This window comes from Gambusia affinis, linkage group LG10 (assembly GCF_019740435.1).
Source record: "Gambusia affinis linkage group LG10, SWU_Gaff_1.0, whole genome shotgun sequence".
NCBI classification, from domain to species: Eukaryota; Metazoa; Chordata; class Actinopteri; order Cyprinodontiformes; family Poeciliidae; genus Gambusia; species Gambusia affinis.
This window is the reverse complement of record NC_057877.1, coordinates 7,231,398-7,247,200: the sequence shown is the minus strand read 5'-3', so window position 1 is coordinate 7,247,200 and position 15,803 is coordinate 7,231,398. Positions and strand designations below refer to the sequence as shown.

The 15,803-nt window shown below is 40.7% G+C and overlaps 1 protein-coding gene across 3 annotated transcripts; it reads right to left on the bottom strand.

The window, feature by feature from the left end:
• Window positions 1-15,478, bottom strand: rabggta (Rab geranylgeranyltransferase subunit alpha). 3 transcript variants are annotated; one of them, XR_006371947.1, is made up of 19 exons: window positions 14,418-15,478; window positions 14,260-14,314; window positions 14,049-14,090; window positions 12,678-12,788; window positions 11,405-11,529; window positions 11,093-11,280; window positions 9,987-10,250; window positions 9,822-9,905; window positions 7,875-7,957; window positions 6,102-6,197; window positions 3,138-3,243; window positions 2,983-3,034; window positions 2,791-2,879; window positions 2,237-2,325; window positions 1,996-2,112; window positions 1,766-1,879; window positions 1,514-1,601; window positions 524-722; window positions 1-422 (listed from the first exon to the last, which is right to left on the bottom strand). XR_006371947.1 is itself a non-coding variant. In XM_044129694.1 (18 exons), exons 3-18 carry the CDS (start codon window positions 14,049-14,051, stop codon window positions 574-576), a joined length of 1,758 nt encoding a protein of 585 aa, XP_043985629.1. In that variant the 5' UTR covers window positions 14,052-14,090; window positions 14,223-14,314; window positions 14,418-15,478; the 3' UTR covers window positions 1-573. The 3 variants fall into 3 exon arrangements, 1 of the variants encoding a protein (XP_043985629.1); XR_006371946.1 differs by having other exon boundaries at window positions 14,223-14,314; window positions 14,418-15,476; XM_044129694.1 differs by having other exon boundaries at window positions 1-722; window positions 14,223-14,314.
• Between the last annotated feature and the right edge of the window lie 325 nt (window positions 15,479-15,803).

Sequence of the window (15,803 nt, the reverse complement as noted above, 5' to 3'; positions counted from 1 at the left end):
TTGCTGGAAGGCAGTGACACAATGTGTGCTGTTTTTATTGAATCTACTGTGCAACAGTATACTGTCATTTAATGTCTTAAGATAACCTTTTTAAAAATAATGATTACTACAAGATGCTGCGATCAACCTGTTTGAGCACAAAGCTCAGAGAAGCGTTGCTGCACGCCAATCCATATCCACTTTACACCTTTTTTTTTTTCTTCTTCCGTGTTTCTGCATGCATTAGGGGGACCGGACATCCATCCACACAAACAAAGAGATGCGACGTGTTTTATTGTGCATTCACCCCTCTTCACACACACACACACACACACACACATTTAAATGTAGACTGGGTGTTCAAGTGGTGGACAGGTGTGTGACGTTCGCTCTGAACCGTCAGGCTGTCAGAGCTTCAGGGTTGGCTGTGACTGGCAGTCCGCCTACAAACAAGAGGCACGACACACTTCAAAACAAAATAATCTGAGACGGTGGAGAGAGAGAGAAAGAGAGAGAGAGAGACGAGACACGGGTTGCCTGCTACCAAAACACAGCTGAAGACGGACAGACGAGTGAACGACGGGACGCCGGCGATCAGAGCAGGAGGTCCACCACGGAGGGCAGCAGCTCGGCCAACTCCGACTCCACGTTGGCCATCTGAGTGACGGGGTTGCCGCGGAGATCGAGGCGCCTCAGCTTGGGGCAGGAGGCCAGAGGCTGAAGGTCTGCCAGCGTGGAGATCTCTGTGAGTTTTGGGTTAATGAAAAATAAAAATAAAACACTCACGAAGAAAAAAGAAAAAGGGAGCCCCCCCCGCTCGCCCTGTGCTGGTGAGTAATGGTGACAATGGTGTAAAAGCAAGATCTGCATGTCAAATGCAACGCTGTGGTGTTGGATAAACTTTTCCCCTCTAAAGCTGAGCTGTCACTGCAACGAATAATAATAATAAATTTTAAAAAACAGCCTGGGTGTCATGACCTGCAGACCTCATTAATTCCTTTCTTGTGTGCAAAAGGAAGCGAAGCACAGAGAGAGGATGGGCCTTGTGGCAGTAATGTGTCGCTAAGTGTCTCTTCTCTTCCTAATGTGAAGCAGTCTGCCCCCTTTTCACCACATCGCACACGCACACACACACCCAGCAGTATTTAATTACTTGAAGATTCACGTGACATAAATTATGCATGCGCCGAGCTGAAGAGAATAATCACAAGTGCGATTTTCTATTTTTTTTGGGCAAACCCTGTCAACCCCGGCCGCTGTGAGCAGAATTCCTTCTTCTTCTTCTGCGTCACCTCGCATCAGCAGCTCGCGCTCTCCGACCACATTGTTTTTTTTTTTCTTTGTAGCGCTGAGACCACTCAGAGCTGATTCACGTCCGCCTCTCCAGTCACCACAACGGCTCGGATGGGAGGAAGACGAGGCGCGCGTGTGAACAAATCCGATCCCCGCGGCTCGGCTGCAGACCAAGATGGGCGGGCGGATCGTGTCTCCGGCGAACGCGGCGCCGAATGTTAATCCGCCGGTTTAAGGATACTGTTGTTCTTCAAGGAGACTTCCTCCAGTTTGGGAAGGTGATAAACCCCCTCCAGGTTCTCTATAGAGTTGTTATCGGCCTCCACAACCTGCGAGTTGAGACCAAGTGGTTTTAATTGCAGTAAACAGGGAAGCCGATATGCGTTTCCCCCTCCCTCACCGCCGCTCCAGTCTGCTAGGAGCGAGTCAGGGAAAACAAAACGGTGACACTGCAGGAGGAGGCAATTAAGAATGGAATTGGAGGCGTTCTCACCTCCATGCACTGCAGCATCGCAAACTGAGGAGGCAGCCGCCGCAGCTGATTGGACGACAGATTGATGTGAGTCACTAATAACAGCTGGTCCAGGTGGCACAATGTGGTCAGGTTCTGAAAGACACACAAATTGCTTTTCAGCATCACTTTTTGGCAGAAAGTGTTTGTTTGTTTTGTTATTTTTTGTTTTGTTTTTTCCTTTTGATGCTCATCAGGAGTTGAGGACCGACCCTGTCAGAGATACTGAAGACTCGCACTTCGGCGTACTCCATTTTCAGGATGGTGTTTTCGATCATGAACTTGCTGCACAGGTCGCTGTAATATGCGGCGCGCATGGAGTCCACTTCCTGGAGGAGAGACGGGGAGCGCGCTCAGTCAGTCATCTGAGCAAATGAGATGACAAGTGAGCATATGGTGTGTGTGTGTGTGCGCGTGTGTGGGTGTGTGTGTGTGTGTGTGTGTGGTACTCACCTTGAGTGTCTGAAAGTGAGCGAGGGTCTCTTTCTCATACCCAAGAGGGTCTAGTGCCCTCATCAGGAGGATAATGGTCAGCAAGCACCCTTCAGAGACAGGAAGGTTAGTTAGCTGGTTACTAGGAGGGTCGCTAAGCCAGCAGCAGAAAACTTGAACATCTCAGTCGGAGTTTATTACTGGGAGGAACGCTGCAGTCTGTAGGACTTTATCAGTGATGCACTTGAAATGTTCTTTTGTTTTCTCAGGATTCACAAGTTTGAAATGAAAACAACACCTGTTTAAAAATATACACACTGCCTCAAATACTGTCTCTAAAATGTATTATGAATCTCTTTTAGCATGTTGAAAAGATGACAAACAATTTGTTGTTTTGAACTGGAGCTATGCAGCTAATCCTTTCTTAAACTTTTTTAACTTAAATTTGCACATTGCATCACAGCCAGGGAGAAAAAAAACAAAACTCTTTAAACACATCACCAAAAGCCCAAAATAAACTTGATTTTCAAGTTGGAAGCGGCTCTCTGCGGTATAAATTTGCCGTCTCCACCTACATTTATTCAGAGGCTCCAGTTCTTGTAGCTGGTTGACGGACTGCAGCTCCGACTGCAACACCGAGGTCTTCTCCACCGAGAGTTCACTCCTACAGAGCAAGACACCGACATCTGTTCTTACATCTTGCAAAAAACAACAACAACAACAAAAAAACACGCCTGAAACTTGCTGCACATACGCAAAAGCCGTACCTGAACAGTTCGAGGTCTGTAGCGCTGTCCCGACACCAGCTCTCGCTCCGGCCTTTGGACGTACAAAAAAAAGAAAGGGAATATACATAAACAATCGGGAAATATACATAAATGTACAATGTGGAAAAAGGTTCAGACTGTAGGATATGCGTCACCTGTGTAGAGGGCGCAGTCCCGGTGGGTGTGTTTTTCAGTCCAGTGCACGGTCAGGTTGTGTTCGTTGGCGACGTCGCTTATCGTTCCTGGAGGAAGGTCGCAGATCTGAGCAGGTGCTAAGGTCACGTCTGGTCGAAGCATGAATTATTCAATTCACAAAGGGAACAAAAAGAAACAACTGTATTTGATTTGGATGAAAATGTGTCATTTCTGATCAAATTATGGAGCGTTTCCGGAGGTGAAAAGCAGAGGGGGAAAAATGCAGCTGGTTGTAGTTAGTTGTACTCTTGGTTTGCTCAAAGGAATCAATCTGTTGTTGCAGTAGTATGATGTTTGTGATGACTGGAAAACTGTGGGGAACATAACAGGATTTTGAGCATTAAAGACACTAAACCTAATAAAGAAGGCTGGTTCTGTTCTGGGATCGACTGGATCCTCTGGAGATGATGCTGCAAAGAGGGATTTTACAAAATGAATAAATCAAGAAAACTATGAACAACTCTTCATGAGACTGGAGCTGGAATTACAACAATAAATTTGCTTTTTATGTTTTGTTTTTTTTTGTTTAAAAAAAGAAATGTTTTTGCACTGGGATGATGGAATTTTTCAGCTGAATTGAAACTATGCAAAACTTTTGCAAAACTGCCACGGAAACACTTTTTTGCATATGTGATCAACAACAGGAAGTAACTGCTGGTACTGGTGAAAAAGACGACGACAGGAAGTGGTAGGACAATGATGTCGCTTGGATGTTTTCCAATGATTTACTGCGTCACCAAACTTCTTCACAAGTGATTTTAATCACACTTTCTTACTTAATGGAAACACCACAATTACAAAATGTAGTTTTTTCAATGAATATCGGCAAAGTTTTACGTATGTTTGTAATGGAAACACTTCCAACTCGCTGTAACACACACTGCTGCAGGAGACCCGTCCTGCCCAACGCCATCAGCCTCTACAGAAACTCTTGGAAGAACCTTGAATTAATATGAGCCACATTTACAATTCCCTTCGGGAACAATAATGCACTTTTTAATTTAATTGAATTCTAAGAAGCCATTCCATCTGATTCCCTCGTGCAACGTTTACCGACGCCCCTCGCTGTCAAAACCTCGTGTAACCACGTTTTGCCAATGGAACAACGCTTAGTTTTCCGTAACATTTCACATTGTTCCGGTCATAGAGAGAGAGAGAAGGCTTTGCTTTCTTCTCTTCAGCTTCCAGATTTCTGTGATGATTTACATCAATGATCTGGTACTTTTTCAGTTTCCTGGTGAATCCTACCATTATTTATTTATTTTTGTTTATTTTAAGGATCCTGTTAGTTCAGGTCGTTCATAAAGCCATGAACTCCAACACGGTCTTTGGGAAACATAAAGGCCCGCAGCATCACGGATCTTTTCACGTATTCCTCTTCAGTTTTATGCACCCGTAGCGTGTTGCTGTAGCCAAAGCTCCATCTTTGTTCTTTTATGAGCAAAACACACAAAGTCCAGTTGGGCAGATCAGAGGAGCTGGACAGAAACGTCCTTTTTTTGTTGTTGTTGCATCACCCTTAAACAATCGCTTGGCAAGCCTGGAGTCTTAAAGGTTGTCATGGAGACGTGGCAACCCCACAAAGACATCGCTCTTCGCTGCTGGTCTCCAACAGTGAGCTTTAGTGATTTTATTTTTATTTTTTATTGCCTCCTTCACCGTTCTCCTCTCTGCGTGTGGCGGCGAGATAAATCTGAGTCTTCACCCAGACTTTTGGCCACAAGCCTGAAGAAAATGGGCTCAGAGTTACAGAGTATTCACACCCCAATAATACAAAATGTATTATTGTATTAAAATGTTAGGAGTTCCTGAAAACATTTAAAAGTAAGAAAGAAAAAAAACATAGTAACTTAGTTACACATTTGCTTTGAAGAGATTATGAATAATTATTCTACAGGAAATTTTGTTATAAACTTTGTTTCCTCCTGTGCGTCACCCCCCCATAACTATTCAAAATTAAGGTTTGGATTTTTCCACTTTTTTTTCCCCCAGAGTGAAAAAGCAACAAAATATAAGTTTGTTAAAAATGTTATTTCGGATGTTTCCCCCATCCAGTGCCAATGAAATGCATGGCTGAGAGGGATTCTTTTGAGTCGCTTTCGGTTATTTTTACACACATAATGGCCTTGTTACCATATTCAATAAAACATTAAATCCAATTCAGGCATTAGTATTCATTCTCACGCAGCTCCTCAAGGTGCTTCTAAAACCCCCTGCAAGCTACGCAAACTTCACAGAGTTACAGCGACGATCGATGGGATGAGACGGGACGTGCCGACCTGTGATAAACCCGAATTCGGTTTCAGGATTTGGAATCTGCTGAAGCGGACGGAGCTGGAGCGCTGGAGAAATAATCCCTGCGATGAATGAGTGGAAGTGGGAGAGCCTTACAGTGTTATTGTAAGGCTGAGGAAAATTGTAAAAATAAAAAAATCACTATTGAGAGAATTGAAAAAGGGATCCGGAGAGGCCGGGCTGCATATTTAACCTCGGAGCCGGCACAGTTTCCCATGAATAAATTGAGAAAAAAATTTGTAGCAAATGTCCAGTGAGGTTTGTTCTCAGCTCATTTTTTTTAAGATTTAAAAGTCTCATTTCGGCGGCAGGTGCAGGTCGGCCAAAGACAAAAGTATTTGGGTTTTTCTTTTTTAACTTCCTGATTTAAATAAATCACCATAAAACCATTTTCTGCTGTGTTCATGTGAAGAATTGTAAATGGATAAAACAAGCAGCGAGTGTTTGTAGTTTAGCGTTAAGACAGCCAACAAATGTTAAAACATTTCCTTTCTTCTTGACAGACGTGCAGCATCTGAATATTGTGCCACAGACGAAGAGGAATATGAAAAGTGTTTGTTTTTTAAAAATTATTATTATTTTACTTTAAAGCAGCGTCTAAAGTGAAGTGTTTGAACGCTAAAGGATACCCAGACTGGACTGTGTTTGAAGTGTGGGTGGACGCTCCGCCACTCCACTCTCTGAGGCTGACCGTCGAGGACCAGCAGCAGACCGCCGGACTGCGCCTGCATGGGGAGGAGAAGGCCAATAAACACTGGGGGCAAAATGAAGGCGTAGTAAACATACATCTGAAACCTGAGGTTCACATTCACCAGATAAAAAAAATTAAATAATAATAATCCTCGCTATTTGAAGTGAAATCAAAAGAACTGTTTCTCCTTTTACGTCAGCTGGAATTACACGATCATTTCTTTCTTGTTTCAGAAACAATGAGACGGAGCCTGGATGACGGTGATGATGTCACAGCTTTGGAGACTAATGACAGGTTATCGGCCACGTTCAAGTTCATTTTAACATGTCTGTGCCGGTGTGTGTTACAGCCACGCCTGGAACACACACCGCTGTATTGTTTGACACGACGGGAAGGTCAAAAGAAATCAGCCAATCAGGAAGAGAGTTAGGGAGCGAGACAGAAGTCCGGTTGATCCTCGGGAATAATTTACCGAAGCTTAAGGACGCCGCGTTCGTCTGTTCAAAGAATTATATGCAAATACAGACATGATGGGAATGTCCGACCATCAAACCGCTCAGGAAGGAAACGGGTTCTGTGTCCCAGAGATGAACGTGTTTGGGTCCAAAATGTGTAAATCAGACCCGAAATAAAAGATGAAAACTTTGCAAAGATGCTGAAAATGGTAAGGCAGTGTCATTGTTCACTGTGAAACATTTCCGGTACAGACATGAGCTGAAAGGCCACTTGGCAAGGAAGAAGCCCCCACTTCAAAAGAAACATTAAAAAGCCAGACTGCAGTTTTCAAATGCAAAGATCTTCATGTTTGTAGACGAGTCATGCGGCCTGACGAAACTAAAGTGGACCCGTTTCTCCATAGCGATCATTGTTACGTTTGGAGAAAAAAAAAACGGGGAAACGGCATCCCAACTGTTAAGCATGGTGGTGGCAGCATCATGTTGTGGTGCTGTTTTGCTGCAGGAGAAACTGGCACACTTTATGCAATAGATGGCAGCATGAGGAAAGAACATATTGGAATCAATGAAGCAACATCTAAAGAAATGAGCCAGGAAGTAAAAGCTCGGGCTCAAACGGGTTTTTAAATGAACAATAATCCTAAGAAAGCAACCAAAGTTTTTGCAAAGTGGATGAAGAATCACACAAAGTTTGATCATCATAAAATTCTCTTGAAAGCAAAGCAAGCTATGAACATGACTCTGTTCTACCGGTTCTATCAGGAGGAACCGATGCCAAAAGGTTTGACCCAGTTCAAAGGCAACCCTGAGGAAAAGTGTTTAGATTTCTGATTTTGAAGACATCAATAAATAAATCTCTGGCATAACTGAAGAAATTTCTCCTTCTTGAGGCATTTAGCAGCCAGACATCATTTTGGTAATTCTAACCCGCCTAAAAACGAGAGACATTTGGTCCGATTTCACTTCAGGCTGTATTTATCGTTACCTGACAGACACCTAAAACGTAGCTGCTACTCATCAAATCTCACAGCAGGCTCTCAAAAACCTCGAGACAGCCGTTTCCAAACAAACGTGAAGTATTTTTTTAACGAGGAAATGTCATCCCCAGATTCTGAAAAAAATAAAATAAAATAAATCTAAATCTTCAAACTAAGGATGATGACAAAATAAGCAAGACTTGTTTGAGAGCAGAGACGTGCAAAACGAATGCAGTGAACGACAAAAACACAGAAACAGTGAAGAAGAAATCTACCGACATTGACAGGCCTGGAGAAGGCGACGGCGACTCGCTCCTGCTCCCGACTGACGTACGCACAGCTTATCACCTCCTCACGCTCCGCTGGGGGGGAAGACAAAAGAAATGATAATAAAATAAACACATGAGTCAAAGTCACTAAATGGCAACGAGCATTGCTTGCATGCTCAGACAAACAGGAATGTACACTGGCATGCAAGTCGGAGTCAAAAGTCCATCCACTCCTGATCAAAATCTGAAGATCACAAAAACAATTCAGAGTATTCATAAATCAGGCCGCCAAATTAAAGGGGCAGCATTATGTGTTTTGCATTTTGTAGCACAATCAAGAAACTATGTTAACTTCAGTTGTTATAAATATATATATATATATATATATATTTGAAATTGGGCCTCTGTCTCTTTAAGGAGTTTCTTAAAGAGACAGAGGCCCAATTTCTGTCTGAAACTCCGCCTTCAGGAAGTCATCACAACATGGCTCCTATATTAACCCTTTAGCAAAATTTTTACCAGCGTTTTGCTGAGAAGCAGCTCGTATTATGAGCTCTGCAGATGTGCAGTTCTGGCAGATGTTTGCTAATTGACGCTGGCTAGTCTAAAGGAGCTGAGTGGGGGAGTTGCAGAGGAGGGATGCTCTGTGAGGCCGAAGTCCAGAGGCTTGGAAAGTGCACCCGAAGGCGGAGCTAGCTCCACCGGGGCGTTGTGCACAGGTGAACGGTTGCCATGGGAGACTAACGGCTTTGTCAAACATGCATGAAAGAATCAAAGCAACACTCCAGATGAGAGATTAACATTATAACATGATGTAAATCTCAAAAAAGTTGATTTTACATAAAATTAACCCTTTATAAAGTTGCGCTCCAAAATACAAAACGAAGAAACAAAGGCAAGAGAACCATGCAGACTTGGGTAAATTATTGAAAACTGTATTCAAACTCAAAAAAGCTGTTTATTAGTTGGTAAAACTCATCAGCCAACAAAAAATTGAAATCAACAAATGACTGGAGGAAACATTAATCTGCTTTTCAGTGTAAACCTCTTATTAAACATTTTCAGTGGGATTCCCTTGCAAAGTTCAGAAGGAGGTGTGGAAGGAGACATAGTTTTTGCAGGAATTTTTATTTTTTATTAATTTCATAATTCTACTTGCAACCTGGTTATGATCCACCGTCACAAAACGTGAAGACTCGTCATGTCTTCAAATTTTCATCAGGACTGAATTCTACCCTGAGCCAAGCGAGACAAACAAAGTTTCAAAAGCTGGGAGGTTAAATATTTAACCGTTTTTCAGCCTTTGATCATTTTTAAAAGGCAGAAATAAAACAAGAAGAAAAGGACTTGTTAAAAATTGGCAGGACAAAAAAAAAAAAAAAAACAACATGTTTTAGACAGTTCATGTCTTTTACATCTTGTTTCAGTGGGCTTGTCTAGTCCAGATCTTTGCAACCGTTTCCTAAGAAATGCATCAATTTTTAGGCTAAGAAAATAAAAAACTGTCTTCTACATACTTATGTGTATTTACATTCTTGTAAATATGACTGAGAAGTTTTCTTCTAGGATTGAAGGACCAACATTAATGTTTTGAAAAACAGAAGAAAACTGTAAGAAGGAAACAGTTTTCAAAGGACTTTATGCATGTATAAAACTATTTTACTGTTATTGATGAAATAATTTTTTAACCATGCATTCTTTTCTTTCCACGTCACAATTATGCTCTGAATTTCTCTTGGTCTAGAGCGTAAGATCCTGATACACTGAAATGTGTATTTTGCACATGCAGAAAATACAGAAAGAACCTCTTTTTTTATTTTGTAAAGAAAGTTTCTAAACTTAAAAAAAAAGAAAAGGTTTCATATTAGTTACATTAGTTTTTCTTCGCCTCACCAGCAGCAGTAACAGTGAGAAACTCCAAAGCCTTTATTTAAAAAAAAAAAAAAAAGACTCATACCTCTGCCTAGCAGCCAGCGGTAATAGAACCAAGCACTCTGGTCGTTTGGGTCGGTGAAGAAAGCGTTCTGAACCAGCTCATACTCTGAAACGTAAAGAGCAGTTTCAATCAGGACGAGACTGCCCCCTGTCTGCCGCCACGCTGCATCGCCGGCTGCAGTCTTACCCTTGAGCAGCTGCTCTTCACACACTCGGTGGAAGTGGGCCTGAGGGGAGGGCGGCGAGCAGGAGTGAGGAGGGTCACCGCCGCAGCGCGAGGGCGGCGGCTCCGGGGAGCCCGGGTGGAGCAGCGGCAGCAGGGTGCTGCGGTAGTGCCAGCTGGAGTAGTTGGAGAAGTTGGAGCCTATGAGGCGGTCGGTGAACTCCAGCTCCTGCTTCACCGGCACGCCGGACATTTTCACCACCATGCGACGGTAATCCCAGCAGTGGACTGGGAGAGACGGGAGAAAATGAAGCCAGGGAAACAGGAACGGAGCAGCGCTGATGTAATGTAGACGAGAGCTACGTTTAGAACAGCAACTAATGATTATTTTAGTTATCGGTCAATCGATCTTACGATTAATCAGATGAAAAAAATTGGCAGATTTTTCACTGAAGACTTTTTTTATGCAGTATTTGAAATATATACAAAGATATATAACTCAATTTATTTTTACAATAAGAAAATAAACATTTTATTGCCTAAAGTGCAACAAAGCAGCTTTCCTTTAGGGTACACTTGATCATTTACAGCAAATGATGCATCTGCAGCTACAAAAACACTTCTATCGACAACATGTGAAAAGCTCAGGCCTTTCTGCTATGTAGACATGATCTGGTGATTATTTTTGGATTATCAGATCAATAAACTCATTTTAAAAGGTGTTTAACAGGAAAAAAATATGTTTTTTTGTTTGTTTGTTTTTTACTTGAATGTAACATGTTTATATTTTTTTGGCTTAATTGCTGCTATGAGGGTGTGGTTCTTTCAGAAAATGTCTTTTAGACATTTTAGTCCAGTTAACAATTAGTCGATTGCTAAATTAGTTGACGATTATTTCAATAATCAGTTTATAATAATTAATCTGAGTTTTAATCATTAAAACCGATTAATCATTTTAATCCAATTAATTGTTTAGTCTGATTAACCGCTTTAATCTGAATAATTGTTTTAATCCGATTAACCGTTTCAGCTCTAAATACTGCCCTAATTTTACAATTTTCCATTTGAAAAAGAAAAAAAAAATTCAATGTGAGAGTCAGAAAAACATTCAACTTCCACTCGTGACTCACAGTTGCGGTCGTCGAGGCTTAAGCAGCGATCACACAGGCTCAGCTCTCTGGCCCAGTCGGGCCGAGGCAGACGGGCCGAGACCCACCCTCTGTGGTGCCAGCTGCCGTAGGACTTTGGATTCACTTTCAGGCAAGATTCCAGAAACGACAACTCAGCCTCGTAAATCTTCTGCGCTTCATCCTCGTCTCTGAGGTGGACACACGGAGAAACACAGTCGTCATTCCAGCTCCAGCGTCTCTCCTGCTGGCTTGATGCCGCTTCAGACACAACAACGGGAAGAGGAAAAAAAAAAAAGAAACAAAATTGCTAACTTGACAGTTTCCAGGTGCGTCAGGATCTCTCGTCGGTAGTTCCAGAGGGTTGCAAAGTCAGGGTTTGCAGAGAGGAGCTGCTGAGTCAGCTGCAGGGCTTCATCGTCCAAAACACCATCCTTCCTCTGACACAGTGGAGACGGGGAAGGAGGAGAAACAGGAGTACAAACATGGATTTATTACATTGTAAATAAATTTATTCCAGAACAAAGCAAAAAAAAAAATCCAAACAAAAACACACACACAGCACCAGGATTCTGCTGCTTATTTCGACACTTCATTTGCATAGTTTATCCAAAGCGAATGCTTTCTACAGAACTACAGACTTCCCAGATAGCACACAATGGTAATTTGACGTTGAATTATGATCCCAAAAGTTGAATTTATGGCGAAGGTTGATGACTGATGGTGGATAAACCTTAAAACAATCATCCAATTCTAGCCAATTAACTAAAGTTGAAAATATGTCATTGAATCAATGTTGTTTTCTAGTCAAACTCTATTGATGTGTATTGATGTAATGTATAATCCTGTGTTTTTCCCAACACTGGTCCTCCAAGCACACTGCCCTGCAAGTTTTAGATAATTTCCTAATTCAGCACACATGATTTTAATTGATGGCTGATTGACAGGGTTTTGCTGAATTGAAAACATGCAGGTTAGCTTAGTAGGTTAGTTTTACTGACTGTGCATAATGTGTTGACACAAAAACATCTACAAGTCACTACAAGGAGTGGAATGGTCTGCCTCCCCCTTTTTACACAGAGTTTCTACTCTGAGAAGTAATATTGGAATATTGAGATAAAAGCCCATGTTGCTCACAGCTAGTGCAGTTTGTTCACTAATGTTCTCTGACAAACATTTGCAAATTCATGAAACCACTGATTGATTAAAACCTAGAAGACAACAGAGAGCAACTGGTTGCTCTCACTTTTATTCCACCAGATTAATACAAAGGCCACACTTCTCAGCTTTTTGATTATGAAAAAAAACTATCAGATTGTGCATCCCCCTTTCACTTACAAAAGGTGCACTGCAGAAAAATTTCAAGAACCTTATATACGTTTGCAAACCAGGTTAAGATCCCACATCCAGTAAGTTCTGTTTTAGCCAAACGTTGCCTCAACGGAGATGGTTAAAGTCAGAAAACCTCCATCTTTTTCCAGTTAGTACACCACCAATTTTTTTAAAATTAAGTTATTATGGAGTTATGAAGTTGCAAAAATGCATACTTTTAATAAAAAGAGTTTTAAAAGAGTATGGCTGACATCACCTTGGAAAAGCAGGCGTCCCGTGCAGCCACGTAGACCTTCAGCTTCTTCTCCCGCTCTTTCCTTTTCTCCTCCTCCTGCTGGGCTGTGGTTTTGACCTTCACACGGCCGTGCTGCAGCAGGAGACACAGTCGATGAAATTTACCTTACAAAGCCGGGCTGCTTTAGTAGCTAAAACCTGTTCAGAAGCACCTCAAAGTACACCTTTGCTCAGCTCATTAAATGCTTATATTCCTGCAAAAACAAAAAATAAACCACCAAAGTGGGTAAATCATCGCTGAACTCTTCATATGCATTACTTTCAATGACTTTTCTCAGTGATTTAAGCATAAAAGTGACCCTGTTAATTTATAACATCCATACGGTTGAAATATATCTACAACTGGATGTGAGCAGATCATCTAGAACAAGACCCAGCTGATGGTGTTGCTTAACTCCAGCTATTCTGGTTCTCTATAATCACATATGGTTTATCTGTTAAAATGTCATGGGACAGAATTTGTTGTAAATTCTGCTATATGAATAAATTGACCTGAATCTAAGAATATCTTGTTTTTTCAGGATGTTCAAGTTTGAGGACCAACCATTCCACATTATTGATGGTAAAATTGAATTGGGTAGCTGAATTTATTTCACTTTATTTGCAATAATTCAGACTGGGCCTGTCACGATAACAAATTTTGCTGGATGATAAATTGTCCCAGAACTTATTGCGATAAACGATAATGTTGTTTTGAGACTATTTTCAAGTAATATAATAGTAATAATGGCATAATAATGAAAGAACACATTCTCAAGGATCAATAATCTTTAAATTATAATAACATTTAAACACTGGACATTTTAAATGTTCAAAATAAATGAAGAAAACAACAGAAACAACAAATAAAATTAATCATGAAATCTCTGTAAACAAAATTATCTTTCAAAAAAGGGATAGTTGAGACCAAAGCGCCAAACTGATGACTTTAATTATTCCGTTTTTGGTAAAAAGAGAAAGAAAAGAGAAAAACAATAAATCAAGAAAATGAAATATATTCAGTCTTTTTTAATTTGTCATGTGATTAATTTATTTATTGTTTATTGTGAGAGGCTTAATTCAACCACTTGTTATTAATTTTCATAACATGACATTCAAATTTGTTTCAATGCAACGTATATGCAGGATTACAACGCATTTACCAACTTCTGAGTTACATGACAGTAGAAATAGATGGATGGCATTTAGCCAAGAGAGCAGAATGATAACAGACTCAAATTATTTAGTCAAACCTTCTGATACAGTAAAAACTAGAGATCTCAAATTAGTTTACGCACTCAAATGTGTGCATTTATAGAGTTTGAAATAATCAAAGAGCGAAAATGTTTCCTACCATTGCTGCTGCTGATATGTAGGAAGAAACTCGTCCAGATATCTGTTTACATATGAAGAGAGAAACAGGTAAAGGCCTGAGCAATGAGCAAAAGAAGAAGAACAGAGAGTATAACGAGCTAACAAGGAAGTAACAAGCAGGAATACTATAAAGTTTCAGTATGATTGGGTAGACCTGTACACGTCCTGTCTATGTGCAGAGCAGACTGAACCTGTGCTGTAAATGAGCCCAGATGTCAGTGAACGCCACGGGGCAGGGCTCCTTCACTGTTCAATGAAAACAGCACGTTTTAGCAGAAAGAAGCGGAGGAGAATATAGTTCCAACACCGCACCACGAACAGCGCGGTATTAATCCGACAAAACACTCACCTGCTTGCTTTGTAAACGAATGAGTTGTTGAATCACTGTGCGATTTGATTTGTCATGTCAGGGTTTCTGCACAACTACAATTTCCCGTCTTCCGGCTCATGAAAATTACGTCACTCGAGACGCTTTGTTGCCCTCTGGTGGAGAACACTATAAACAGCAAAAGGCAGAAGTTTGATATTTGGTTTTGTGTATTATATTTATATTATATTAAGTATAAATTATTATATTATAAATGATTATGTATTATATTTGTATTAAGATTAAATTAAGGCTAGCCAAAATTTCACAGTTCATAATTTTGACCAGGAGAGGAGAGTTTGGGCCTGAATTCGACGCCATAACAAGGTAGCAAAAGAGTTTATCAGTAATATTAGCAACAAATACTGCATTGTTTGTGCAAGTAGCAATATGGATACTGGTGGACAATTTCCAACTTTCCCTTTCAGAATAAATTAACTTGAAGATGGGATTTGAGCGTCTTTACAAAATTTCCGCAACAAGAAATCTGAACTTGTACAGCCATCTGCTTGAATGAAAAGCTCACACACTCGGTGAGTATCAGAGGGTAACCTCATTTTAGCACCCATGTGTAAATTGTAGTTTCTTTGTTTAACCCCACCCTTTTGTCTCCAGGCTGGGAGCTGAAGGCAGTGGTGGGGCATCCAGAGGGACTGGACCAGTGTGCTGTGCGAGTGACCGGTGTTGGAATTTCTTCACGGATTGAATGTTTATTCACAAGTGCTCGGGGTGACTTATTTTGATTTATTAATTTGTTTAGGCCCAGTTCCCACATTTGGATTGCCCTCCCCCCTGTTGGTAGGCCCCAGCACTGCACTCCCTTTCCTATTGTGCTCCTTGAATTTTACTGTTTTTTTTGTTTTTTTAAAGAGAGAAACAATAAAATTAATTATTTTTTGCATTTAAAGAAGTCTTGTTCTCCTTGGGTACAAACCCATCTATTTCCTTGGGCGCAATTCCCAAGGTGGCGCTGTGACACCCGCTGGCTACCCTGCTTTGAAGGACAGAGTAGCCGCTTCACCCACTCGTGCTGCCACAGTAATAAATCCAGGTTTTAGAAGTTGATGTATATGTATGGAAATCTATATAAAGATATAGATATCTTTATAGATATCTATATCTTTATAGATAGATATCTATATCTATCTATATCTATCTATCTTTATAGATAGATAGATAGATATCTATAAAGATATAGATATCTATCTATCTATCTATATCTATATAAAGATCAATCGATCTATCTATATATATATAAAGATCTATCTATATCTATATAAAGATCTATCTATATCCATATAAAGATACCGATAGATATCTATCTACCTATATCCATATAAAGATATAGATATCTATATGTATATAAAT